This window comes from Gymnoscopelus microlampas (assembly GCF_963454915.1).
Source record: "Gymnoscopelus microlampas genome assembly, chromosome: 9".
Taxonomy (NCBI): domain Eukaryota; kingdom Metazoa; phylum Chordata; class Actinopteri; order Myctophiformes; family Myctophidae; genus Gymnoscopelus; species Gymnoscopelus microlampas.
In genome coordinates, this window is record NC_139946.1 from 52,529,271 (window position 1) to 52,555,333 (window position 26,063).

At 43.5% G+C, this 26,063-nt stretch overlaps 1 protein-coding gene across 6 annotated transcripts in view; it reads left to right on the plus strand.

Annotated features, from left to right (window-relative positions):
- Window positions 1–870: 870 nt before the first annotated feature.
- The window catches only part of slain2 (SLAIN motif family, member 2), a 34,718-nt gene continuing 9,525 nt past the window's right edge, over window positions 871–26,063 (plus strand). For all 6 annotated transcript variants that reach the window (XM_084067065.1, XM_084067067.1, XM_084067066.1 and 3 more), the window contains exons 1-3: window positions 871–1,700; window positions 6,492–6,634; window positions 24,786–24,956. In XM_084067065.1, the coding sequence (XP_083923191.1) occupies window positions 1,147–1,700; window positions 6,492–6,634; window positions 24,786–24,956 (868 nt within the window). In that variant the 5' untranslated portion in view covers window positions 871–1,146. The remainder of the gene's footprint in view (window positions 1,701–6,491; window positions 6,635–24,785; window positions 24,957–26,063) is intronic.

Genomic DNA, 26,063 nt, shown 5'->3' on the forward strand with positions numbered 1-26,063 from the left:
AGACCTTTTTAATACCTCCAACAAACAAAAAAAGGAGAAAAAGAAAAAGACCAGTACTGCATCAAAAGTAAAACAAACTATACTATAAAAACTGGTAAAACGTTGACCAAATTGTCAAATAATTTAAGAAAATAAGCTGATCTACAAGCGTGTAGATCGGCTATTTTCGCAATATTTATCTGTGGAACCGAGTCAAACAAAATGCAATGTCTCAACTCCTACATTCCAAGTCCAAGTCCCCAGTTCAAATATGATTATGATTATTTTGGGGGGGTCCCCAGTTCAAATATGAGATGATTATCTTGGGGGGGGGGGTCCCTCGTTCAAATGTGATTATTTTGGTGGGTCACGGCCTGAAAAGGTTGAGAACCACCACTGCTGTAGGGTAGCAGCAGTGCTGTGAGTATGAGTGACGACAACAACTACTTCTACTGCAGTGGTCCTCAACCTTTTCAGGCCGTGACCCCCAAAAATAATCATATTTGAACTGGGGGACCCCTCACCTTGACAAGCACTTGGAATTGTAGGAGTTGAGGCATTAAATTCCTCGGTTCCACAGAAAATATCAGATCTACAAGCTCACAACTTTTGATGCACTAATGGTCTTTTTTCTTTTCAGTCTTTTGAGGTATTAAAAAGGTCTTAAAAGCCCTTAAATTGTCACTTTATTGTCACCTGGGGACCTTCCCCCCCAAAAAATCATGTGTGGGGACCCCCCTGTGGGTCCCGACCCACATGTTGAGAACCACTGTTGTACTGTACAAGAGATGACAGAGGGGGAAACAACACGAACGCGCAAATAGGTGTTGGTGACGCGCGCGCCCCCGCTACACACAGTACCGATTGCGCGATGACGTCATCGCTCCGCCCGCCTGTTGGTCTTTTTCACAGTTGGCTCAGCGGAACGGGCGGAGGAACAGCAGCTGAAAAAATGGCCTCAACCACCCCGGCCCCCGCGCATACCGACACCCCCCGGACAAGATGACGGCGCTGAGCTGCCTAAACTCCGGCTGAACTCCGCCGTGTCGTCGACAAACACGCGTAACATTCCGTTAAAGTGAATAATAGGCCCCGACAAAACCCGACAGAACACACCCTCAAAGCGGGGAGGTTTCTCCCTTTCTCGCTTCCAGGAGCCAGTCCACCATGGAGGACATCAACTCCAACATCAACGCGGACCTGGAGGTGCGGAAGCTCCAGGACCTGGTGAAGAAGCTGGAGCAGCAGAACGAGCAGCTGAGGAGCCGCTCCACCATGTTGTCCTCGTCCGGGGGGACGCCGAACCACCACCACCAACACCTCCAACAACAACACCATCAACACCAACAACAACAACACCACCAGCAGCACCAGCAGCACAACCGACCCCACAGCGCCGGCTACAACGACTCTCTCGCCGGGGTGGGGTTTGGCGGCGTGGGCGGCGGAGGAGGGCTGCTGGAGAACTCCCGCTGCCTCAGCCCCAGACTGTCCTACGACGGCATCAGCTTCAGGAGGCCGTACGACGGCATGGAGGGGGCCACGGCCACCACCATGTCCTCCATGATGTCCACCCCGCTCTCCCTCTCCTCTTCCAGGATCAACTCCTTCTACGCGGAATCCACCTTCGGGGGGGAGGAGGAGGAGGCGTCGATCCTGGACGAGGTGGAGATCCTGGACCTCGAGGACATGGACTGTCTGTACGAGGAGGAGGACAGCTGGTGAGTGTGTGTGTGTGTGTGTGTGTGTGTGTGTGTGTGTGTGTGTGTGTGTGTGTGTGTGTGTGTGTGTGTGTGTGTGTGTGTGTGACTGACTGTGACAACATGGTTTACACACAGGGTGACCTGTCTTGTTTTCTTTTGACTGACACACACACACACACACACACACACACACACACACACACACACACACACACACACACACACACACTAGCCTTGGATCAATAGAGACTATCATAGATGTATTTGATCGATTTTGACATCTGCATCATAGATACGAAAGTAAAAGTCAGACTCGATAAAATGCACCTATGATAGTGTTGATCCAAGACACACACACACACACACACACACACACACACACACACACACACACACACACACACACACACACACACACACACACACACACACTGTCACACACACGTCTGTCGTCCGCGCAGCAGCAGTGTCTGGTGACAGCTTTAAACTGCCGGTTGGTTGCAGCTGTTCCATCCAGACATTAGCTCAGCTGAGCTATTTAGTCACTGTGTGTGTGCGGCGTGTGAAGCAACAATAGCCGCCGTATTGCTAATAGTTTGCCTATAAACTCACTTGCACAGTGTTGTGATCGCGTGGTTCATTTAGTGTCATGTCATGTTGTTTGGCTCGTCAACATGTGGGGCGCTGCCAAAACCAGCCGCCTCGATGATGACGTAGGGCGCTGGCATACTTTAGTCATGCTGCTATCTGTCACTCATCAGCAAATCATGCACCGATTGCAGCTGAGCCATAGCATTTGCATTGAACTGTTCCCTACATTCACCACCCAGGCTGCTAGCATACAGGCCTCTTTATCTCTCCCCTGTGATTTGTGTGTTATGATGTACAGTAGCACAGCAGGTTCTATCCTCAACCTCTTTGAATTTCAAGGACCCTTCCCCAGTGTGATATGCATCATTAGAACACGGCACAGAGTCCCATTTGATAACATTTGTAATCTCCGGGACCCCTCAATCTCTACACTGTTGAAATCCCCCGTGTTAATGTAACTCTGAGAGTGTACAAATGGAACCTAATGGAGCGTAGGTTCCATTTGTACTCTCTTAGAGTTACAGACCCGTAACTGTCCTTTTTTAACCCCTGTTGTTCCCCCTGGCCCGATGCTGAGGACCAGTGATGTAGCAGATTGTTTTGGTTTGCCGTGGAAGGACTGGGAGAAGATTAGAACACACACACACACACACACACACACACACACACACACACACACACACACACACACACACACACACACACACACACACACACACACACACACACACACACAGAGTGAACTGGGAGGGTTGTTTTGCCTGCCCCAAGTCAACTGGGAGAGTGGGCCATGGTTACCTTCCATTTAAGAAATCCCATCGGGACACCAGTTGGCTCAACAACAGCTACGTTTCCGTCGCCTTATAGACCGGTGTCGTTTGACACAGCAGCCGATGGGAAGGCCAAACAATGATGTCAGTCTTTAGCACAGTAGTGCAGCATCATGACGCTGTTTCTTATATCAGGATATTACTACACTGCTGGGTAATCTCATGATGATACATGGGATGACTCCTCAGGCTGTCACTCGACCTTTTTTGGTCTGAACGGTTTTGACAGCCCCCATGTGTGTCCATATCACCATACATACATAATCCCCTCCCAGTACATTGTGTTTGCATAATATCCCCAGCGCTGAGCATTTGTGCTTTTCAAGGGTTAGATGGCTTTAGATGCTGGAAGTGTAATCCTTGAAATGGGAGACTGCTATGGTTGGATTTGAGCTGCTGTGTGAAGCCCCTAAATCTCGAGCGCTCATCCTGACCGGAGGAAATCCCCTCCCCGGAAGTTTGTGACTGAGACGAGCGGGCATCCACTTGAAACCTAAAGCGTCCCTATTCTGGCCATGTCGTAATGCACGAACGTACGGTGAAAATAGCAGATCTACAAGCTCACAACATGTCGCAATGCGCAGCATTGTGAGCTTGTAGATAGGCTATTTTCGGGCGGAGAGATGTGGCGTAGAGGGAATAAAGGAGTGGGCCTAGGATAGACCCAGGTCAATGAAGTCTATATGTGGTTACTTAAACTCCATCCGTAAGGATACCGGCAATGTGACTTGGTTGAAGTATGACTGCAGTGACAGTTCATCGTTGTAATGATGATCTTCCTCTGAGATTGGTCCTCATTAGCCTATATATCTTTTTAAGGACCGCTCGCTTGGTCTCTGTGGTCATATTGCCGATCCAGGAAAAGGTAGGCCAGATTAGGCCACTGCCTTTCAAAAACATAATAATATCTTGTTAGTGACGTTGGTTATAAGGAACAAATGGAGCCAGGGCTGAGGACAGAGAGAGAGGGAAAGACCCTGAAAACAAGGACACATAGTGATTAAGTACAGACTTACGTCTTCACTCTCTGACAAACCACTGACCACAACGTAAACAAAGTGGCGTCTCTGCTGCATGGAGCAGGCCCAGGCAGCGGCCTCTTAGCTTGGCTTAAAGCTTCCGTGTCACACTACTTTACGTTTGTTTTGTTTCCTCTTTTTAAAGCCCGCAAAAACCAGTGCCTGCTCACTCTGCCCTGGTTCTCTCTCTCTCTCTCTGCACTCTGGATTAGATCTGTATCAGGGATTACACACAGCAATATGAAATCCCTGCCAGGCCTTGTCATAGACTCTCATAATCCACAAATTAGCATCAACAGTAGATTTATTATAAAAGGTCACCCGGTGCTGCGGTGCTCTAACAATGAGATGGATGCACTACTGTTCAGTCCTTAGTGTGGCCTACAACGTATGTTATTCTTTAGGAGTTGAATGGTTACACACTTAAGCCCTATATTGTTGTATAATGAATTAGGACTGCAACTATAGATACTTTTCTTAGCGATTATTCTATCGATTACTTATTTGATTAGGAGAAGCTGAAGTGACGAGCAACTGAAGTTTAGTTTCTCCAGATGGCCTTGAACATGGGATGTAAGACAGTTAATTATAATGTTACCTAAACACAGTGATTATTGTCTATTGTAGCTGTCAGGTGGAAACCTTGTATGTCCAAAAACAAAAATGTTCAGAAATATTGAAAATAGCAGATCTTTATCTACAAGCTCACAATGCGTGACGATCTGATATATTATGTATTAAACATTAAAATCGCTCGGTATTGGCTAACTTTGGATGTAACTTTTCTGGTTAAAAGTATGCCTATACTGTATATCTCTCTGCCGTAGCTCGGCTAGGCCTGTAATGATACTCTGCATGACGTAACGCTTCCCTTGTGGCTGAAAGCTGCTGACTCAGATCTGTCTTCCTGGTGGAACTTCTTCTCTTCTCTCTCTCTCCACTCGTCTCTCCACACTCCTCTTCTCTTCAATCTTGTCGTCTTATTTAGTACCTCAATGAACCAGAGTTGTCATTTCAATCTTAGGAAGGCTCTATTAATCATCGCAGCTGAGTAAGCACTGAAACTAATTGCTTTGGCAAAAGATTAAGGCTTTTGAAAAGGCCTTCTTGAACCCATCACAGCAGAAGTGTGGACGGTATTCTAGTCGCAGAGACAAAGGGCTCTGATTTCTGCCAAGTCTGGCCTCGATTGGAACAGCGTTGCTCTTAACAAATGAGCCTGAGCTCACATTTGATGAAAGTAACGCAAAGATTTCAAACCAGGGCGTTTTTTGGTACCAAGTTCAATTACATAATTACATTCCGAATGATTAGAATCAGCTTCTAAAATGGGTTCAGATTCGGTTGCACCAAACTACGACCCTGTAGCCCAGTGGTTTTCGGTGCGATTTCATGTCAAGGACCCCCAAATAAATATGTATTTGGCCGCGGACCCCTATCTGTAATATTTTGTGGCAGGGACCCCATACATAAAAAATCAAGATAAAAAACAAATAGATCTACGTCACAATACAATGCGTTGTGTGCTTGTAGATCATCTATTTTCAAATAGCCAATGTATATAGTGTTAAAGTGGTTAAACACATTTTGTTGGGGACCCCCTGGAACCCCCACAAGAACCCCACTTTGAGAACCACTGCTACAGCCGCCCTAGCTTCAGTCCTGTTCCCTCAGTGTTATGACATTAAAATCCTGTGATAAAACACTGACCAAGCAGCCATCACCCCCCCTCAAGCCAATCTATTTCCTGTTAGAGTTACCAGGTCATGTGACCTATTGATTGTAACTGTTACCATTATCACACGCAGCCTGCCGTCCCTCATCAGCATTCTGTATACGGTGGTGTTGTATTTATGAGGTACTGCATGTAGGTATACTGTAGTTATTCCAGATGGATCAAACATTTTGTACATCATAATGTCTTGTAGCTCAGCGTTCTCCGCATGTTTAGGACCTAATTTACGTACCTCTATTTCATAGCGGAAACTGAAGATCGCAATCGTGTCGTGATGTATTGTTTAATGTTTAATAATTTCCTTTGAAATGAGGGAAGATATCCACATAAATGCTTTAATCACATGAAACATGGCATCTCTATTCTGGGGTGAAAATAGCTCATCTACAAGCTCACATTGAGAAGGCGAGCTTGTAGATTGACTCTTTTCGGCAAAGATTGTTATTGTATTTTTACTGCCTAATATCTCTGGAGGACTCCTGTCAATATAGGGGTTTAAGTGATTTTAATTCTTTCAAAACCAAAGTCTTGAATTTTAATCTGGTGAGCTTCATTTACATGAAGCAAAAGATGGATCATTAACAAGAGTGTAATATGATAAGCTCATGTCTGTGTGTTGATGTTTTTCCTCCAGGCTGTATGAGGCCAAGTTGAACAGCCCCTTGCAGAAAGCTCTGAGTCCCATCGTGTGGTGCAGGCAGGCCCTGGACAACCCCAGCCCTGAGATGGAGTCCGCCAAGCGCTCCCTCCTTCACCGGCTGGACCTCACCATGTCAGGTACACACACACACACGCACACGCACACGCACACGCACACACAGACACAGACACAGTCACACACAGAGTGGCCGGTAGAGCGGCCGGATGGGAACCGTGAGGTTCCCAGTTCGATCCCGGGCTCCCCCAGAGTTTGTTCAAGTGTTTGTTCAAGTCTTGCTCAAGTGTCCTTGAGCAAGACGCTGAACCCCTAATTGCTCCTGATGAGCAGGTTGGTGCCTTACATGGTTTACTCCGCCATCGGTGTATGAATGTGTCTGAATGGGAGAATGTAATGCACAATCTATGTAAAGCACTTTGGATAAAAGTGCTATATAATTTACCATTTACACCAGGGGTCTTCAACAGGGGGTCCTCAGAGTTACTACAGGGGGTCCGCCAAATCTTTGTGTGTGATATGATTTTTTTTTTTACCTTAACCACTTGAATCAGCCCAAAAAATAGCAGATCTACTGGCTCACAACGCCTCGCAGCGCGAGGCGTTGTGAGCTTGTAGATCTGCTATTTTTGGCAAAGAGGTATAGGTGTAGAGGGAAAAAAGAGCAGACCCAGTAAACAAAAACACACAATTGTATATAATATAGAGGGGGTCCCTGCTTCATCTCTTCTCTCAGCTAGGGGGTCCTTGGCCTGAAAACGTTGAAGACCCCTGATTTACACAGTACAGACACACACGCCAGCAACACTTATTTATAGGGGTGTGCCGATATATCGTCCCGCGATATATCGCGATACGTTTTCGCGACGATATGTATCGTTTTCGAAAAAAAAAATATCGTTTTTGAATTTTTTTTTTTTTTTTTTTTTTTTTTTTTACAATCATAATAATCAGGCATGCAAACGGCCCCGAAGTGAAAAGAGTGACAACATGTTTTTTTTCCGGGTCAGGTGTCATACTATTTGGATTCAAAACGGCTATTGTAGCTGAAAAGCTACAAGTTTGCATGTCTGAATAATGCAAAAACAGAATTATTTGTTTGCATTTTCTTTTTTTCTCCTCCATATATTTTCATAATAAAAAAAGTGCGTATCGTATCGTATCGAAATCGTATCGAAGTTGTGAGCCAAATATCGTATCGTATCGTTTCGTGAAATTAGTGTATCGGCACACCCCTACTTATTTAGTTTAGCCAACCACACAAATGCTACAGTGTTTCCTTGTGGCTTGTAATGTACAGTACAAACCATGAAATGCTGTTGTCTTGTAAAATCAGTTTGACTGGGAAAAGTGTCTGGTGGATTTTGGGATAGACCAGCACTGGTTGGTGACAAAGAAGTCATTTGTCACTAACAGCTGTGGGTCATAAGAGTCGAGTGTGTAAATTCAAGGCGAGCGAGGCCAAACACTGCCAGTGTTAACCACAGAGCTGATTTGTTACCCGTTAAATTTAATCTCAGTATTTCTGACAAGCCCTCCTCCCTTTGGTTTCTCATGCCATTAGAAGTCTTAAAACGTCTTCAATCTTACTTGCCTAAACCTACAGAGACCCATTACTGGGAATTGCTGTAGCCATGTTTGGGATCCCTGGTCACAGTTTTGATGTTTGGATTAAACTAGTTTTGAAATATCGATCTGGCTCCTACTTGTGTCTTATCTGTTGATCTCGAACTTAATAAACACGACGTTTATTCCTTATAGCTCAGTTTATTGAATTGTACAGGCAGTGGGACAAACAACAACCACACGTTCCCTCCATGTACATCAAGTGAACCGCAGCGCTCACTGCGCATGCGTATAACCCCGTGTGGGTCATACCATAAAGTGTATAGTAGAGGGGCAACCTAAGTTAACAATCTCCCTCTTCTTTCTTTAAAAGAAAAAGAAATACATTCAGATATCCCATAAAACAGGTGCATTACAGAAAAGTGCATTTCAAAAGCAATTCAACAAAACAAAATACAATGCAATAAAATCTAATGCAAAGTGCATTTCAAAAGCAATTCAACAAAACAAAATACAATGCAATAAAATCTGTATGTCCCCCCCTTTTTTTTTTTTTTTTTTTTTAAACAAAATATTTAAGCAGGATTCCAAAGTCCTTCACTGAATGCTTTCAAGAGCACTAGAGGTGATGCTCCTTTTTTTGTCAGACAGTCAGCGAGTTGGGCTTTTGTCACAGACCAGAGCACCTTTTTGATTTTCTTGCTCTGAATGAGCTCCTTGATTCCACTTATGTCCAAACGAAGTCTCTTCTCTGTGACCTGTTTTGTCGACTTAAGAGCATCGTACAGGGAGTGATTGTCAGTCACACAGACCAATGCGGGAGCATTTATTTCCACAGAACCAGTAGTGAGCTCAGAAAAAAGAGTGGCAAGGAATATTGCATTGTCTATTCCATCCGACATGGCAAGAGTCTCTCCCGCAAGGGTGCTCCGCACCACTCGTCTGATCCTCTTGGATTGCCAGCAAAGAGGAGAAAACATCCCCCTCTCCCCCATAAGGGTGATCAATGTCCCTCCTTGAGTACCCCCATCAGGCAAGTTTCCCAGTGAAGCATCGCTGAAAACAGTCAAGGTCAAAGCATCATTATCACCCAAATGTTGAAACTTCAGAGTAACTTTTTCAGCTTTAAGTTTACGGATTACCTTATTTGTATCATGGATGGACTGAACAGTAGCATTCTTTAGAACGGAAGCCAAAATACAAGCATCAAACATCACATCAGGTCTGGTCTGCTTTGCAACCCAAAGTATCTGTCCTATTTTTGATCTAAGCTGCTCTTTTTCTGTTTCACCAAGAGGTGAATCCCTTTGCATAGCACGTGCTGGTTGCATGTGGATGGGTTGCAAATTCTCAATATAGCTGTGCTGATGCATCTCTATTACTCCCTTAACAGTGACAATATCCATTCCCACATAGCAGAAATTATCATGTTCCTCACGTCCCACATGGAACGCAGACCTCAGTTGAGAAATTACATTAGTTACAAAATGTTGTGAGCCAGCCCACAGAAAATCATCTACATGACATGCAAGTACACCTGTAATTTTGCACTGTTCATCTAGCCAATAAAACACTGCAGGATCCACTTGTGAAACTTTACCACCACGAGACAGATCAACTGCCTCCTGTTGACCATGACTCCCATCAGTCTCAAGAAGCTGCAGATTATACCAGTTTTTGTACACTCCTGTGGCTTTTCCTGCTCTGCTTAGAACTACAGCTTTACATGGAACACTGTCATCGTCTTTCATAAAGGTTACAGTCTGTCCTGTTTTTAACTTTACATTTGCAGGAAGAACAGAGTCATCATCACAGACATTGTGCTCCAATCCAGGTCGTGTCACATCATTTTGAGTCCCTAGAGGACGTACCCCTGCTCCTGCACTTGACTCTCTGTCACTCTCCTGTTCGTTGTCTGTGGCTTGTCCACTATATGAGCTACCTGTGGCTCTATTTACAACACCTGTGTTTTGATCTTGTTCAGTATCTGCTGCACGGTTCTGAACAACTTTTTCACTATTTGTGTCATTGAGAACCTCACCCTGTCCAGTAGTCTGAAAATGTGTGTGTACCTTATTAAGTCTTAAGTGATGCACTCTAACAAGGATTCCACCATGTCTTACAAATACAACAGCTCCATCCTGACCGATAACTACACCCGGCCCCTTCCACTCTGCACTGTCAGCTCGTTTGTAATAGACTTTGTCTCCTGTCTCATATTTTTCATCTGTGGGTCTGAGCTGCTTACGTAGGGCTCTTCTTATCCTCTCTGAACACTCAGCTTCAGTGAAAGCCTTCCTAGATGCATGCAACGCTGATATGTGTTGCCCTACCCTTGCACTTACTGTAGTACCTTCTAGGGCAGGCAGCTTATCAATTAATACAGAGGGAAGGTTAGGATTTTGACCAAAAACAAGTTGATGTGGACTATAACCATGGACACTGTGCATACTGTTTTTGGCCATAAGGGCCCAATCTAGGGCAGTGTGCCAATCACATCCATTTTCCCGTCTCACCTTCAAGAGAATGTCAGTGAGAGTCTGATTGTGTCTTTCCAACAGCCCATTGCTCCAAGGACTGTATCCTGCTGTTGTCCTCGTCTCGATGTTGAAGTTCTCCGCCATATCTCTGAACTCTGCATTATTGAACTCGCCTCCATTATCGCTGTACAGAATACGGGGGGGCCCATGAACACTAATCCACGTGTGGATAAGAGAGTTGACAATTTCAGAGGCCTTTTTGGTTTTCACAATACTTCCTGCACTGAAGCGTGTGAATTGGTCAATCACATGTAGATACCATACTCCTGGCTCCAACTCGTGCAGGTCCACTGCTACGGTTTCATTGTATTCCGACGCTAGAGGCAGACCAACAGCTGGCTTTGGCTTTGTTCTGCTGTATCTCTGACATATGTCGCAGTCATATACTATTTGTTGCAAAATGGTGAGGCAGTCCTTGTCTTTATTTCCAGAGCTTTGGATTAACCTCTGCAGCCTGTCTGCTGATGCGTGGCCAAACTGTTTGTGAAGCTTGAGAAGGACCTTGCGCTTTTCACCTGGGGACATGTTTTCTGTCACGGTCAGGGCTTCATCTTCAGCTGTAGCTGCAAGTATCACGTCATCTTTCATTTTCCTCTTTGTGTTGTCTTCATCTCTTATGTCTACACAGTAGTGTCCTGAGCTAGTGAACTCAAGAGGTATCTGTTGCTTAAACATCACTGCTCTGTCATTTTCCATGTCTAAAACAGTTCCTGCCCTCTTCAGTGATGATTTACTTAGCAGAAGTGGGATATCAACTTCGACCACTTCTGTCTCTATGTAACATTTTGTTTGTCCTATCTTGGCAGGTAGTTTCACTTTCCTGGTAGAATATACTAAGTTCCCATCTCCAAAACGAAATGGTCTGCAACTGTGATGTTCTGTCTTCATCAGCTTGTTTGCCTGCTCTTGACTGAGACCATTAACAAAGCTGACAAGCCATTTCTCCCCACACACTGTACGAGTGCATGCTGTGTCTATGATGGCTGATCCCAGGGATTCAGTCATGAAAATCTCAGAGTCAGACATGCGGTCATTTGTCAACAACGTGATATTGACTTCATCTACATTTTCGTCTTCAGTGAATCTTACATGTTCGTTCCTCTTGTGGGGGCAGTCCTTGGCCCAATGGAATGTGCTTTGACACACCGCACATTTTGATCGCTTACCGAACTTATCCAATGGATTAGTACCCGGCAGCGGTGACTTCTGTTGAGCACCTTGGAACGTCGTGTTCCGTCTTCCTTTTCCTTGTCGTTGTTCTGTGAAGAAAGCTGCGTCCTGGTTTAGTTGTATTCCATTTGACGAGCCTGGCGTTTTCCCTCCAAATATCCGCTTGAGTGCCGACTTCATCGATGAAAACTTTAGGTCAGGACATGCCGTCAGTGCAAGCTGTCTGTTTTTCTCGTCGAGACAGGCTGTATCTAACAGCTTGAAGGCTAATATGGCATCAGGAAGCGTCATGTTATACTTTTTCATCCGATTGTATCGCTGTTCAAAGTCAATTATGTAGTCCGCCATTGAAACTGAACTGTCCTTTGTTAAACGATCAAACTGGGAATACGCTTCGTAGGCCCGATCCCTTTCCTCTTGCTGAAACACGCCATCCAGTTTCGCCAATAAAGTCTCCATACCATTATCACGGTCCAAGTCTTCTGCAGGTATTTCCATAGCGATTTCCCTGGCTCTTCCTTCGAGCCCCAACGCCACAGCAAGCGCCTGCTTCTTTTTATCGAGTTCAGTAACTCGCGTCCATATGTTGACTTCATTTTTCCAACACTCGTATGGTCTGGCTTCGTCAAACTTCGGCGGTACTCTATAGTTTGCAGCCATCCTCAAACCATCCTCTGCTACCAATGTTGATCTCGAACTTAATAAACACGACGTTTATTCCTTATAGCTCAGTTTATTGAATTGTACAGGCAGTGGGACAAACAACAACCACACGTTCCCTCCATGTACATCAAGTGAACCGCAGCGCTCACTGCGCATGCGTATAACCCCGTGTGGGTCATACCATAAAGTGTATAGTAGAGGGGCAACCTAAGTTAACATTATCCGCAATAAATACAGTTCTTGCTAGAGGGTAGAAAATGGCAGTCAATGCAATATGATACATTATGGTTAGATTTATAGCTCACAAAAAAAGCCTAGATGGAATACAATGAGAATTGTGCATATCTCGACCAGTGGAACGATTTAGAAGAGTAGCGTGCTGCAGGCTCTGTTCATTGAAGAGTGATGTACACCAGTACGGTTTGACCAATAGCATTGCTCAGGGCAGAGCGAGGCAGTGTTGTCCTTTATTCCCCATGCAAGCATTGTGCATCCTGGGCCTGCATCCTCTGTCTTTTAACCACTTTCAACCTGGCGTCTCTATTTTGGGTATGTTAAAAAAAGAAGAAAATAAATCATGTGGAGCTTGCGATCCTAATGGGAACGCCATGGCTCCAATGTGGATCTTGGACTTCTTGTGACCAGCCTGTAACAGGCAGTCATCTATGACATATGATCTATGGCTCCAAATTTGGGCAAAGGTATCAGCACGATCAGAGCTGAGCCTCATTGACTTCCGTAATGAAATGGAAAGCATGGAAAGTAAAACGTATCAATTATGTGGAAAGAATTATGCGGAGGTACGTCTGTGGCCTACTGGCAAATGTGCACAAGAAATTTAGCACCGTTCGGTCCTGCGGTTTGCATGATTACATTTCGGACACACAGCCACAGATTTCAAACAATTGTGAAAATAACCGATGTACGAGCTTACACAGTGCTGTGAGCTTGTAGATCGTCTATTTTGGCCGTGTGACACGTACAACAAAGTATATGAAATGGTGCTCAAGTGGTTAATGATTCCGCTGTTCTTTCTTTTATATCACAGAGCCCTCTGTGCCAAGCATTCAAATCCTTCCATCCCTCTCAGCTGACCACTTTCTAAGGCCGGTGTGTGCTGCAGGCATCACTCGAAGCCAGTATTAAGAGCAACTCTGATACAAGAGAGGATTTTTTTTTAAATCCACAGCCAACACACAATTTGATGTAGTGTAGCAGCAGATGTTCTGTTTTTATGTACTTCATGGTAACATTTTAAACACCAAATACGTTAATTAATAAGATTAACTTTGATAGTGGTTATTTATTGTTTACTCGACTGGAATTAACTATTTTTCCAGTTTTGTGACGCAGTCTAGAGATAATCAGATACTGACATAGTTTGTGCTCCCGAAAAGAAATCCCCTCATAAATACTCCATAAATACCCCTAAAACAGGGTGCTGGGGTGGCGCAGTGGTAAAGTCACTGCCCGCCACCACGACGGTTGTGGGTTCAAATCCAGCGCGGTGCATCCGGCTTTGTTGAGCGTCTAAACAAACACTGTTGGCCCGTGTTCGGGGGAGGGAGCCGGCCGAGGAGGGTGATATCGGGCATTGCACGTACTCATAGGGGCTGGGGCGGCACCTGTCAGCGGGGAGTGTTGGGCGGGAGGAGTAGGACAAAGGCTCTATGTCCTCCTGGTGGGGGCTCCTCACTGGTAGGTGAGTCAGTAGGATACAACAGCAGTGACAACACAGAAATGTGTGTGGAGAGGAAATAATTGGCATAACGACTAAATTAGGGAGAAAAAGGGGTAAAAAATGATATACAAAAAAAAGAGGATACCCTTAAAACTAAGTAATCTTATGAATCTGGCAAGTTTCTTAAAATACTTTGTTTGGTATGTCCATGTTTTATCTCGTAGGGACTGGTGCTGCTAGTGGTTCTCATTCGGTTTTGGCTCAGTTTTCGTCAGGTATACCTGACGAAGGCCACATCGGCCGAAATGTTGTATTTGACCGCTCTGTTCATTAAATCATCGGGAGCATTAAGACGGTGTGCGGACTCTTTTTCTTTGTTTATATTTGTTTAGTTGGATCCAGCACCCGTTGCAATATTTAGATGTGCGTGCATCACCTAACCACCCGGGTAAATAACCTTTTCATCCACGGCACCCTTGAATTACACTGTAACTTTACAGCACTTACATTTATGTCATATTATGGTACATACTCTACTTCTCCTTTGCTCTAGCAACACTGTGCTCCTCCTCTCTATCTCATCAACCTGTCCACTTCCCTAACTCCTCTCCATGCATGGAGAAGGTGGAAATAGTCTAATAGTGTGTGTGCACGTGTTGTGCTTTCTGGAAATCAGCCGTCAGCCGTGCTGTCTCTGTGTTTCTCAGTGCTCAACCACCTCTAATAATAGTCAGACTTCTCAGTGATGGGACAGGCCGCAAATCCTCTCTTGGCTATAGAGTGAGTGTGTGTGTGTGTGTGTGTGTGTGTTTGTGTGGGGGGTGGGAGTCCTTTTCCATATTTACACAGGTATGCCCATGTGACAGCTCATAGCTCATATTGGGCAACAGGCAACAGGCCGCTGGTGGCAGTTCTTTGGTAGCGGATGTGTGACCCGACCCGTTGCACAACGGCCTGCCCTCTCGGTGTGATACGAATGTCAGGGCGGTCCTCCTCCTGACATTCAGGTTAAATCAGTGACTCCTCCTCCTGTCAGAGAGGCTCAGCCATTGGTGCATCAGAAGCTGAGAGGAGGCGCCGCCCGACTGAAAGAAGTGTGCTAATCGCCCGGTGGATTACTAGGACTGTGTGGATGAGTCGGTTACAAAAGCCCTGTGAAGCATTTTGAGCTGCATTTTGTGTATGAAAGATGCTATACAATGAAGTTATTATTATTCAGTGGTGGAAAAAGTACTCAAATGTTTTACTTGAGTAAAAGTATCAATACCGCAATGTAGAGAAATGCTCTGTTACAAGCAAAGGCCTGTGTTCAAAATGTTACTTGAGTAAAAGTACAAAATGATTGGCATCAACATATACTTAAAGTACCAAAAGTAAACTTACTAAAATGTTTGAAAATGGCAGATATTCAAATAGCCTATGTATAAAATAGGGCTAAAGTGGTTAATGTGTGTTTTATAATGTAATGATTTATATCTGCAAAGTAACTAGTAACTAAACTAAAGTTGTCAAATAATTGTAGTTGAGTAAAAGTACAATATTTTCCCCAAAGAAAGAGAAGTATTGAAAATTGGCAATACTCCACTAAAGTAAAATAAATACCAAAATTTGACTTAAGTACAGTACTTGAGTAAATGTACTTCGTTACTTAACACCACGGTTATTATTATTATTGTTAAATTTGCTTGTTTTAACAAGCTACTTTCCCCCGGAAGACACCGCCCACGCAACTAAGTATAAACCAGACTTTAGTGGTGATATATGGTGATAGGTGTGGACAGGGGCGTTGAGGCACACGTAACGGGACATGATAGCGTAACCCGATAACCACCGTACTGCACTCCTCTAGCGGCTTTGCAGAACTTGGCATGGGTTCAGTAAAGACCTGCAAAGACATAGAGCAAGCTAGAGCCGGCCAAGCGTCTCCTACTGTATGTGTGAGTGTGGACAAGGTTGTAGAGTCTCCTATAGTATGTGTGTGGACAAGGTTGTAGAGGCATTTAACACGCACACGCACACAGCCAAGATCTGCAGTAACCCATCATTCCTTCTTTCTACCCGAGGACATTGAAGGGAAGCTCTGTGTGTGTGTGTGTGTGTGTGTGTGGGGGGGGGGGGGGGGGGGGGGGAGGTGGTGTAGCCTCTCACAGGAAGACGTTAGCACATCTTCAGCATTACATGGTGAGTGCACATGTGATGTGTGTGTGTATGTGACAGAGAGAGACACACCTCATGCCTCGTGGCTGTGTTCTCTCCCTCTCACACGTAGTATTGAAAGTGAGTTATGATGGTGGCTGGGCGAGTTTACATGGGTGAAGGAATCTCACACGGACAGAAGGCTTCCCTCGTCGTGGCCAGTCTCTCTCAGTCACTGAACCAAATACTTTATACGACAGTGAAGTCTCACTCAAGTTTAACCCATGTCATCTATGCAGGTCTCAAGATGATGTTGTTCCCATAACACTGCTGTGCTATATACAGTTATTTCAGTAATGGTTAGGTTACAGTCAAAATGAGCTTTTTTCATGTCTGTTTTGAAAAGATTCAAATGGCCTCCCAAATTAAGTTCAATAAGTCACTAGCTGGTGACATGACTTCTACTCCACTACTTCTCTGAGGAAAATATTGTACTTTTACTCCACTACAATTATTTGAAAACATTAGTTACTAGTTACTTATATAAATTATTATATTATAAAACATACATTAACCACTTTAGCCCTATTTTATACCTAGGCTATTTTCAAACATTTTTGTACTTTTACTTTTTACAAAATGATGTTGTTCCCATAACATTACTGTGCTATATAAAGTCATTTCAGTAATGGTTATAGTCAGAATGTGCTTTTTGTCAGTCTTGAAAAGATAGAAATGGCTTCCCAAATGAAGTTGAATAAGTCACTAGCTGGTAATTCAGTGGTTTGAAAGCACATACGTACATTAGATAACGTAAACACATATTGTTGTTTTGTATGAAAAGTGCTTTTTAGGTAACTTAGAAGGGTAACAGAAGGGTTTGTAAGTTTTTCCTCCTATAATGACAGACCCAAAATAGGGATGCCAGGTTGAACGTGGTTAAGAAGAAGAGACGCTGAAATGTAAAATTCCTAACCTCCAGCCAAATAAGCATGTCTGCCATTCCTTTCCTCTCCGTTCCTCAGGTCTAATCCTGCACATTACACGCTATGGTCATGTAGGGTGTGTTCCCCAGGCTGCCTTTTTGGAAAGCCTCGATCTGACTGTATTTTCACAATAAGAGCCTCTGTTGTCTCTTTCTCACATGAAGTGCTCTAAGCTTTATTTGTGTGGCTTTTGATGCCGTCCTGTATTTAGTGATTCCATTGATTTTCAATGCCAAGCATTGTATTCCCCCGATCTCTCCCTCCCTCCCTCCCTCCCTCCCTCTCTCTCTCTCTCTCTCTCTCTCTGTCTCTCTGTGTGTCTAGACACAGACTCTGGGCTGTCTCTTTTATCAGGCTGTGTTGTGCTTGTTGTTACATTTAGGTTAGTTAGTTGGTTCCTTGCCACAGTGGAAACTGCCCTTTAAGATCACACAGCCAAAGGAAGAGGCTCTATTATACATTTCCAACTAAAGTGAATGGAAACAGCACTGAGCTGTGTGGGATGATGAGAATCGCTGTATAGCTTCTCTTCAACAGCAACCTGTGTTGAACATATGTCTCAGACTTAATTATGTATATGTAGCATGCTTGAATAGCCTAGTGGTTTAATATTGTGAAAAATAGCCGATGGTCTATTTTACTTTTGATGCAGTAATGGTATTTTTCTTTTCCTTTATTTCTTTTTGTTATTAAAAAGGTTTTCAAAATACTTAAATTGTCACTTCACCGTCATCTGGGGACCCCCCCAAAATCATGTGGGGACCCCCAAGTTAAGACCCACTAGAATAGGCTATCACCTGGTGATCAGTAGGCCTGCCCTATACCCTTTACGTTCTACTGAATACAGAATTGCCCCAAAGCACATCAAGTTGTTTGACTTTCTGGTGAAGGAACTTCTAGAAATGTGAGATTCTCATCAAATAATATATTGAAATGTTTCTGACATACTGACTCTGACTCACATTGTTGTTTTATGTGTGTCTCCGCCCAAGATGTGCAGGCAGTCTCTCCCAGTTAATTTAACCACTGAAACCCTGCCGTGACGTCCATATTGAAGTCTAAAAAAACCGATATGCAGATCTACAAGCTCACAGCACGTCGAGTTTAGCTTGTTTAGATACGCTATTTTGTCGTATGAAGAATTTCATAGGGCTTTACTGGTTAAACCGTGCACATAAACTTTATGAGCACTTTAAAAGTATATAGTGTGCGCGTGGCTAATTGTACCTTGAGGCACAGCCGTCACAAACCATGTGAAGTGTAGGCTACACTGCTAATGGAACCTACTACGCTATCAGCAGACATACCCCCCCCCCCCCCCCCAGGGCTTTGGCAGATCTACAGTTAACCGTTAAAGTATGTGGAAAGCTACTGAAGCAGACATAAACCACATTGACAGCTGTAAGGCAGGTGAAAGCGGTGTGCACCCTTTTTTAAGTAGCCGTGTGACATTGTTTTGTGTCATCAGCAAAAATAAGTTAAATACACCTTCAGTGCTCTGTGATTGTCCATGTAAATGACATCTGTTGTGAAGCCTGTAATACGTTTTTTTAAATGCCAGGTGTGATGATGAGTCATTGGAACTTGGAACCATTAAGACCGGGAACGCATCTGTGCCAATTTAGAGTTCTTTGGCTATTAAAAAATAGCAGATATACAAGCTCATAGCGCCGCTACAAGCTCGTAGATCTGCTATTTCTTTTTAAATCGTGAACATTTTTGAAAATCTTTGAATACATATATTTTTTGAAACAACATTTTTAACTCAAATCTTCCCTGGGGACCCTGGAACAACATATTTTGAGATGGGGGTCCACGGCCAAATAGATATCATTTTGGGGGTCCTTGACATGAAAAAGTTTGAAAACCACTGAAATTTTCAAAAACTGTTTGGATTTAGAAGACATTTGTAGAATCGGCCTCAGGCCTTAATGGGTTTTAGGCCATATATACTTTGTTGTACAGTAACATTTATGACACATATGACACGTTTTATGACGAGTTTTGGTCCATTTCCACCTATAATGACATAATAGAAACGCCCAAAATAGAAACGCAAGGTTGAAAGTGTTTAATGTCATCTAGCATTTAGCCCTCAGGCGGAGGAGAACGAGCTTCCATGCTGTTTGACTGTGGGTTGTTTTGGGACGAAGGATTTTGAGGACACTCTATTTTAGGTTGGTCCCCCGTGCTATAGCGGTTCCCGGGAGGTTGCGCTGACTGGTCTAGCGTTTCTTCCTAGTAGTCAATGTTTGGTACCCGAGTTGTTGTGATGGAGCCTGCCGTCTGAACTCGGTGATCTACTGACATTGTTTGTGTAGGCATTGCCCCGTGGTACAGCTGGCATTCTAATGCCAGTTGTTGTGCCACCCTCCCCAAACACAGCCCTGTTCTGGAGCTGGCCTGTGTCTAACCTAGAAGTGTTATCAAGAGATTTATCATGGGCTGAACGTTGATGTTTGCAGTGGTGGAAAAAGTACTCAAATGTTTTATAAAAGTATCAATACTGCAATTATAGAATACTCTTGTTACGAGTAAAAGTCCGGAATTCAAAATGTGTTTGAGTAAAAGTACAAAGGTATTGGCATCAAAATGTACTTAAATTACCAAAAGTAAAAGAACTCATTAGGCAGAATGTCCTATTTAACAAGTTTTCAAATGTATAAAAATCTTTTGAAAATTTGAAAAGCTCACAATGCGTCGATATAGTGGAGTAAAAGTATTGGAAATATCCAAGTAAAGTACAAATACCTCAAAATTGTACTTAAGTACAGTACTTAAGTAGATGTACTTACTTCCCACCACTGGATATTTGATATATCTTCAGAGCGTCACCTTTTTATCTACTATTCCACATCCTGTAATCTCCCTGTTTAGGCTGTGACGATTTTGGTGAATTAATTTCCTTTTGAACGGCACAATGAAAGCAGGAGTATGTTTGATATCTGGGTGTCTGGGCTTCTCATATTGTTCATAATATTGTTTGTGATATTTGGAGAACTGGTATATTGCCACGCTTGGCCTTGCGGTCAGCTTATTAAAGTTGACTTTCAATTTCTCTCACAGCTCCATTATTTGTGGTCTGACATAAGGTTCTGCTGGCATTACTCTATACATAGACCCCCCAGGCTATGTCAGTAAAATGTGGAGTGTTAATTTAACACAGAGTGTGTAAAATGAACCCCTACAACTTAAATTAACTCTGTCTCCATGTTTTACTGTGTAGCCCAGGGCTCCAGAGCTCTGGCTTAACCCATCTGTGTCATTTTTAGATTTATTTGGCTATTCAATAATAGCAGATCTACAAGCTCATGAGCTTTTAGATCTGCTATTATTTTTTGAAAAATCATGAACATTTGTGCAAATCTTTCAATGTATATATTTTTTTAAGCAAACATTTTCATCTCAAATCTTTGCTTCTGGGGGTCCCTGAAACAACATATTTTGAGATGGGGGTCCGTAGCCAAATGCATATACATTTTGGGGGTCCTTGACATGAAAAAGTTTGAGCACCACTGATGTATAGCAACATACGTTTTTTCTAAAAACTGTTAGGATTTAGAAGACATTTTGTAGAATCCCCAGAAGCAAAGATTTGAGTTACAATTGTTCGCTTAAAAAATATATATATATTCAAAGATTTGCACACATTTTCACTTCCTAAAGTTACTTTAAATAAAAATGCAGATCTACAAGCTCGGCACTCGGTGCCGCGCTATGAGCTTGTAGATCTTCTTTCCCCGCTCGGCTCTTAATGGGTTAAGCTAAGGAGTCAAGAGAAGGTCAATCCCTGCAGGTCAACACAGGCGCGGTTGCGTTTCTACATAGTTGACAGTAGACACATTGAAGTCAAGCACCCACAGCTAGAGACGCCTAGATGTCAACTTCAACTTGACCGTGACCGGTGTCTTATCCATAAACATGAGCCTGTAGAATAACGGCTTTGATTTGTACATGTTTTCTGATCGGGTGACCAATCTTTCTCTATGGAGCTCACGTTGCCAACGGTAGCAGAAGGCATGTGTACGAACGACTGAAGCAGGTCTACCTTTTTTAATGCTTTGCCCCCTGGCTAATGGGTGTAGTAGAGCGGTGGGAGCTCTTTGGTATGTGTTGTGTTGTTGACATTCCTGGATGGCTGATCCGACCAGCACAGCGGCAAAGTGGACAACAATGGTATTTCCTAAATAATGCAGGATGACCTACTGCATAGCAGGAAGAGAATCAAGAGAGAGAGAGGGAGTTGATCATAAAAGGCCTCCTTTTCCAGTTGCCAACCAGCTGTGTAAACACACCCAAACACAGAGGGAGGGAGGGGACGCAAGGAGGATGAGTGAACAAGTGGCCGTGGAGATGGGGAATACACGCAGTAAACACATGTATTGATTGGTAGTTAAGGAGCACAGTGCGACGTGATGCGGTGCTAGCTTGCCAGGCCACAGTGCTAGCCTCTACAGTCATCATATCTCTCTCTCTGTCTGTCTGTCTGTCTGTCTGTCTGTCTGTCTGTCTCTCTCTCTGTCTCTCTCTCTCTCTGTCTCTCTCTCTCTCTGTCTCTCTCTCTCTCTCTCTCTCTCTGTCTCTCTCTCTCTCTCTGTCTGTCTGTCTGTCTGTCTGTCTGTCTGTCTGTCTGTCTGTCTGTCTTTACTCTCCCTGTATTCTATAAGGATGGACAATTGTGTTTATCCTAAATATCACACACAACGTTTGCTGGTGACAAAACATATTCTGTTGTAATTATTATTATTTTAAAAATTTGTTTTCTATCGTTATTTTTTTTATGTTTTTGGCAATTTCATGTTTTATTTTATGTAGGTATTGGGGAGACAGGAAACCAAGTGTAGAGAGCAATTGGAGAGAAATGGGGGTCTGATTCGAACCCGGGTCCTCATGTTAAAAGGAGAATTATGATCTGTTAAAAGGAGAATTATGATCTGTGCAGTGCACTAACTGGCTGAGCTAAACTAATATGTTTTCAGGACAAACTCCTGGTACAAAAAAACCCTTAAGTAAAAGTTTCCACAGAACATAAAATCATAACGATAATGACTTCAGAATTAGATTATATAAACAGAGTTGCGGTCAAGTAGTTGGAGAGCCACATGGTTTTCTTTGTCATCCACGGTCATGTTCCTTCTCTTGGTGCCTGCTTTATCCAGGCCTCACAGTCCTGTTTTTCCTTCCTCCGTCACCCAGTCTCATGTCCCCCCAGAGTCTCTATGAAGACTCTGTCTCAGTGAGACTATGGACTCTTTGACGGCCGTTTGGTTGGGCCTGCAGCCGGGCCTCACAGAGGCTTGCATTGTTGTTGTGCTGCTTTAGGTTTGAACCGAGTGTATTGTTGTCCGGTGTTTGTGATGAGGGAGCTCTCTGTCAGAGCCATGCTGAACATATGCTTTAAGAGACTCTCCAGCAGAAGGAACAGGCAGCATGCTGGTGCCAACACACTGCAGAGCTCACAGAGAGGACACTAAGGAGTGAACCCAACCCAACCAGGTCCTGGTCCAGAGCTACTAGGATGATGGTCAATGAGTACTGGCTGGTTAGGAGCAACTTGTCATTCACATCGTAACCACTTATCCCATTCAATCCGTGAACTCATCTGTGTCATTCTAAGACTTCTTTGGCTATTCAAAAATAGCAGATATACAAGCTCATAGTGCGGCACTCGGTCCTGCGCTATGAGCTTGTATATCTGCTATTTTTGTGGAAAAATCGTGAAAATGTGTCAAATCTTTTTAAAGCCAACATTTTTAACTAAAATCTTTGCTTCTGGGGGTCCCTGGAACAAAACATTTTGAGATTGGGGTCTGCGGCCAAATACATATAATTCTGAGGGTCCTTGAGAACCACTGATATATAAACATACGTACAGAAAAAACTGTATGATTTAGAAGACATTTCTAGAATCCCCAGAAGCAAAGTTACAAATGCTTGCTTTAAAAATATATGTATTCAAAGATTTGCACTAATTGTCACGATTTTTCAAAAATAGCAGATCCACAAGCTCGTAGCGCTATGAGCTTGTAGATCGGCTATTTTTGAATAGCCAAAGAAATCTAGAAATGACACGGATGCGTTCCCGGTCAGGTTAAAACCTGTAGTATACGACGTTGTTGTACATCAAATAGCAAAATAGCTATCTAAAAGCTCACATGTCAGTGTCACAGCGCAGCGTTGTGAGCTTGTAGATGAGGCTATTTTATCACAAGGTTGGCATTTTTCGCCAAATGTTCACCTGTCTTTGCCTGTTTTTTTGCGGTATGTTCGCTCGTCATGAGACGCTCATGTGGATAACTTGGGATGAATTAGGGCTGTAAGGCTAAACGGTGATTCAGAGTGGCTCTGAAAGAGGCGGTCTATAAGAGGGTCTGCCCCGTCTGTGTGCTTGTCTGTCCAGAGCTATTCTCGCAAACCACACGACCAGCGCCAAAGTTCTTGTGCACTCTGTCACTACGCTAACGTAGAATACCACTAATTGTGGTTAAAATACTGTATGTTCTTCTATCCTCTTTTTTATTTTTATGGAATCAATGGGACTCTGATGATGTCATCGGCTAGGAAGTGAATGGCGGTTGAAACCTAAACCTTACATACAGTAAGACGACTGGTGTCATAGACACATGAAGTCTGAGATCATTGTGCTTTCAGCATGTGTCCACGTTAGAGAGGAGCAGCTGCTGAATCAGCCTGTAGTCAGATGTTCATGTGGTTGCTCTTGGCTTTTTAATGGGAAATAAGAGGAGAGATCATATTGCTCTATTTGTAGCCACCAATAAATACGTTTCCAGCGGAATTCCCAACTCTTTTTATTGATTACATTCACATCAGTGAATGACTGTAATCCAGGACTCTTCCAGAGCGTTTAAATCCCTCTGCGGAGTGTTGTATCTATTGACCCGTACAGCTGCAATCCATAACTTTGTGAGTAAAATAGGATTTTAACCAGTCTGTACTGTAGAGTATGTTTATACATTATAACATTTATTAATTCTGAAGAAGGCCAGCACTTCTTTCTTCTTTTTAAAAGTTTGTTCTCAGTAGTCAGCACCTCACCACAGCCATTGGTGTGCTACTTTCTCTACTCTACTAGACCAACTACAATGCCTGCTCTTTTAGAGACATTTTAGATCCTGTGGTCGGTTAGGACACCTGCTGGTTGACAAGTGGTATTGCATGAAGGTCAAAACAATTTACACTGCATTCTATCCTCTACCTGAAATAGCTCAGCTGTAAGACTTGTTGGCGCTCGCGCAGGGGACCCGGGTTCGAATCCTGGGTAGGACATGAATTGCAGCTTTTAAAGGAGTAGCTCACCCCCCCAAAAATCGTATTTTCTATTAATTACACACCCCATTCATTCCTTGAATTCCTTTTAAAGCAGGCCGCAGAGCCTGCTTGGCTTCACTCTTCCAAAACGATGCGTCAAGTCAACACCACCGGTCATGTCCTTCTCTGTCGTTGCAGTGTTAATATTTATATTTTGTGGCTCATAATCGCCCTCTTCTCTTCTCTGCCTGTCTGTCTGCAGCCAACAAGCGCAGGAGCCTCTATGGAAGCCCCTACAGCCCCCAGGTGGGCTACGGCAGCCCGTACAGCACCAACGCGGCCAACAGCCCCTACAGCAGCGGCTTCAACTCGCCGTCCTCCACGCCCTGCAGAGTGCCCATCGTCAGACAGCAGCTGATGCCCGTCAACACAGGTAGGTCGTCCAGGTCGCTGGTTCTCAACCTTTTACATTTCAAAGACCCCCCCCCCTTAACCCTTTAAGACCGAGAATGCATCTGTGTCATTTTAAGATTTCTTTGGCTATTCAAAAATTGCAGATCTACAAGATCATAGCGCGGCTCCGAGTGCCACGCCATGATCTTGTAGATCTGCAATTTTTTTGAGAAATCATGATTTTTTTTGTAAATCTTTGAACATATATTTTTAACTCACATCTTTGCTTCTGGGGATTCTACAAATGTCTTCTAAATCGGTTTAACAAAAAAACTTATGTTGCTATACTCAGTGGTTCTCAAACTTATTTCATGTCCAGGACCCCCATCTCAAAATATGTTGTTCCAGGAAACCCCCCAGAAGAAAAGATTTGAGTAAAAAATGGTCGCTTTAAACAATAAATGTATATTCAAAGATTTGATCTACAAGCTCATAGCTATGAGATTTTATATCTGCAATTCTTTAATAGCCAAAACTATAAAATAATGGTTAAAGTGGTTACACAGATGCGTCTCCCGGTCTTAATGGGTTAACTCTGACACGGTCCATTTGGTTCCATTTGTATACTGTCAGGAACAGGGAAAACTCTTGTCCTTCTTTGTCCTTTGTTCAGGGTTGACTGCAGGTGCAGTGGTCTCAACAACATAATGGGAAAACTGGCAAAATATTGAGGAAAACTCCTTAGACAGAGACTTAGATAAGAAATAGAATTTATTTTATTTGTATATGCTCTTTATGAGCTCTGTGCTCATAATGAGGGATGAACAAAAATTAGCAAATGTTTCAGTGCTATATGACTCTCAGTGCTAGAAGTCTCTTGTCTAAGGAGTTTTCCTTAATATTAATGCAGCGAGCGAGTCTTTGTCTGCCAGTTTTCATACACTTGTCAGGGTTACAGAATTGAAAGTGTCAATTTAGAACCCCCTCAGGGAACCCAGAGAGAGTCCTGGTCTGGACCCCACTTTTAGAGAACCACTGGTCTAGTTCACTGGTTCTCAAACCCCATCCAAGTGATTGAGAGTTAGGAACCAAATGGACCCTTAGAGGTCTGTTATCCGAGAGCGTACAAATGGCACCAAATGGTTGG